The sequence below is a fragment of the Myotis davidii genome, unplaced genomic scaffold (assembly GCF_000327345.1).
Source record: "Myotis davidii unplaced genomic scaffold, ASM32734v1 scaffold925, whole genome shotgun sequence".
Taxonomy (NCBI): domain Eukaryota; kingdom Metazoa; phylum Chordata; class Mammalia; order Chiroptera; family Vespertilionidae; genus Myotis; species Myotis davidii.
The window spans coordinates 356,127-357,900 of record NW_006296531.1 but is presented as its reverse complement, the minus strand read 5'-3'; the positions used below and the strand labels follow the sequence as shown (position 1 = coordinate 357,900).

Here is a 1,774-nt window from a genome sequence, read left to right as displayed (position 1 = left end):
ACACCGACCCCCCCCAGCGCCGGCTGACAGCGGCGTCCGACGTCACTGCGCACGGGGCGGGGCCTCCAATTAAGGGGAAGCGGGTGGCGAAGGGAACCTGGGCGCTGCAATGGGGCTCGGGGTGGGGCGCTGGTGGGGGGGCTCCCGGCCGGGAAGTCCCCAAGAAGGGAGCGGGGTGGAGGGGCAGGGTCCCGGGGTCCCGAAGACGGGAGCTCGCCCGACTGGGGTGACCCTCGAGACGCGAGAGTGGGGCGCGTGGCTGTCCAGCGTTGGGCGAGGAACGCTGGACTGGGGGGCAGGCTTTTCTCGCCCAGGGCATGACTCCTTGAATTTTGGGGACCCAGCCCGACTTCGCTGTAGCTGGGTCTTGCCCACGAGCCTTTCCATCACTCCTTCCCGGAAAGACAACTCTGAGCTCAACTTGTTTTCCTTTTAATGACAGATCAGGGGAAAGAACCCTGCAGGGAGCCAGCGGGCCCGCCGGCCTTGGGGAGCTCCTGCGAGGGGCGGGTTGAGACGGGAGGCCCGGGAGCTGTCAGTGCCGAGTGCAGAGGCGGGAGGGGAAGCTGGGAGAGGCTGAGGACGGGAGATGCATTCGGGGTGATTCCAGCGACGAGGAGGCGGCTTGGGTCCCCGAGGCAGCGCGAGCATGTTGGATAGACATGGGTGGTTTCGTTACCATCCCTGGGCCTTCTTTAGTCACCGGAGATTTCATAAGGGCTCTTCCTTATTCCTCGGGCAGCTCCATCCCCCAGGTATTGAAAGGGGGGCTCCTACAGGCTGTGACAGTGCTGTAGGGGGTCAGAGAGCTCAGCTGCCTGGAGAGGAAAGATCCTTCCTGGGCCAGGGGACTCCAGGGAGACCAAAGCAGCTGGAAAGAGGACAGAGATGGAAAAAAGAATGAACTGATGGAAACGTATGTCTCTCTCCAGATTCCCTAGTGCCCGTACCCAGATACCCCCACGTCTCTGATTTGTTCCCCTCAAATCCAGCAATCAATCCAGCTTGGCTCTTGGCTTCCGATGCCTCTCCATGCAGGACCAGGCATCCACATCGCCCTCCGAGTTCCTCTCCAATCATACCTGGGCCCTGCCGGGAGGGAGGAAGTGGTCGTCTTCCTGTGGGTAGGTTGCCCCCTCCTCGTCCTGACGAGGGTGTTGGCTGGTGCTGGGGAATCCACAGCTCGCTTCTTCGTGAGGCACCAGGGGCTCAGCCGCAGCCCCGGAGCTGCGCCACTGGGCCGTCTTCAGTCTGTGGAGATGTTAGGCTTAGCAGAGGGGCCTGGAGGCCAGGCTTCCTGTCTCCATTCTTCACCTTTCTGTCCTAAAATACTTTCTGCTGGGACGGAGGGGCATTGTCCTTTGACTTCCTACTCTCCACTCCCACTGTCTGCTCCCCTCAGACTGAAGTATTTTTAGTTCAAGGACTCAGAGGTGACCACTAGCTCCCCACTATCCTCCAGTTCTATGGAGTGCTTTCCTGGCTTTAGTGATCCAGTGTCCACCTCTTCCAGCTCAGTATGGCTCATCCACCATCCCTTAGTTCCCTCCTTTCCACATTATGGAAATTCTGCTGCGATCCCACCAAGTTCATGATTCATTTCCAAACAACCTCCAATTCCTTCAAAATCCTCCACCCCTTCCTTAGTTCAAACCATTCTGCCTCCAAACCCTGCTAGGCTCCCGGAGCCCAGATGTCGCTCCTTACTCATTGATGATTCTCTGTCGCCTCCTTAGATCCTCCAGGTGGTAAGTGACAGCCCTTACCCGGGCTG

The 1,774-nt window shown here is 59.4% G+C and overlaps 1 protein-coding gene across 2 annotated transcripts in view; it reads right to left on the bottom strand.

Annotated features, from left to right (window-relative positions):
• Nucleotides 1–416: 416 nt before the first annotated feature.
• Nucleotides 417–1,774, bottom strand: part of INCA1 (inhibitor of CDK, cyclin A1 interacting protein 1) — a 7,289-nt gene continuing 5,931 nt past the window's right edge. For both annotated transcript variants that reach the window (XM_015569232.1, XM_006771884.2), the window contains 3 exons: nt 1,708–1,774; nt 1,083–1,251; nt 417–871 (listed from right to left, as the gene is read on the bottom strand). The exon at nt 1,708–1,774 is cut by the window's right edge and continues 133 nt beyond it. In XM_015569232.1, the coding sequence (XP_015424718.1) occupies nt 728–871; nt 1,083–1,251; nt 1,708–1,774 (380 nt within the window). In that variant the 3' untranslated portion in view covers nt 417–727. The remainder of the gene's footprint in view (nt 872–1,082; nt 1,252–1,707) is intronic.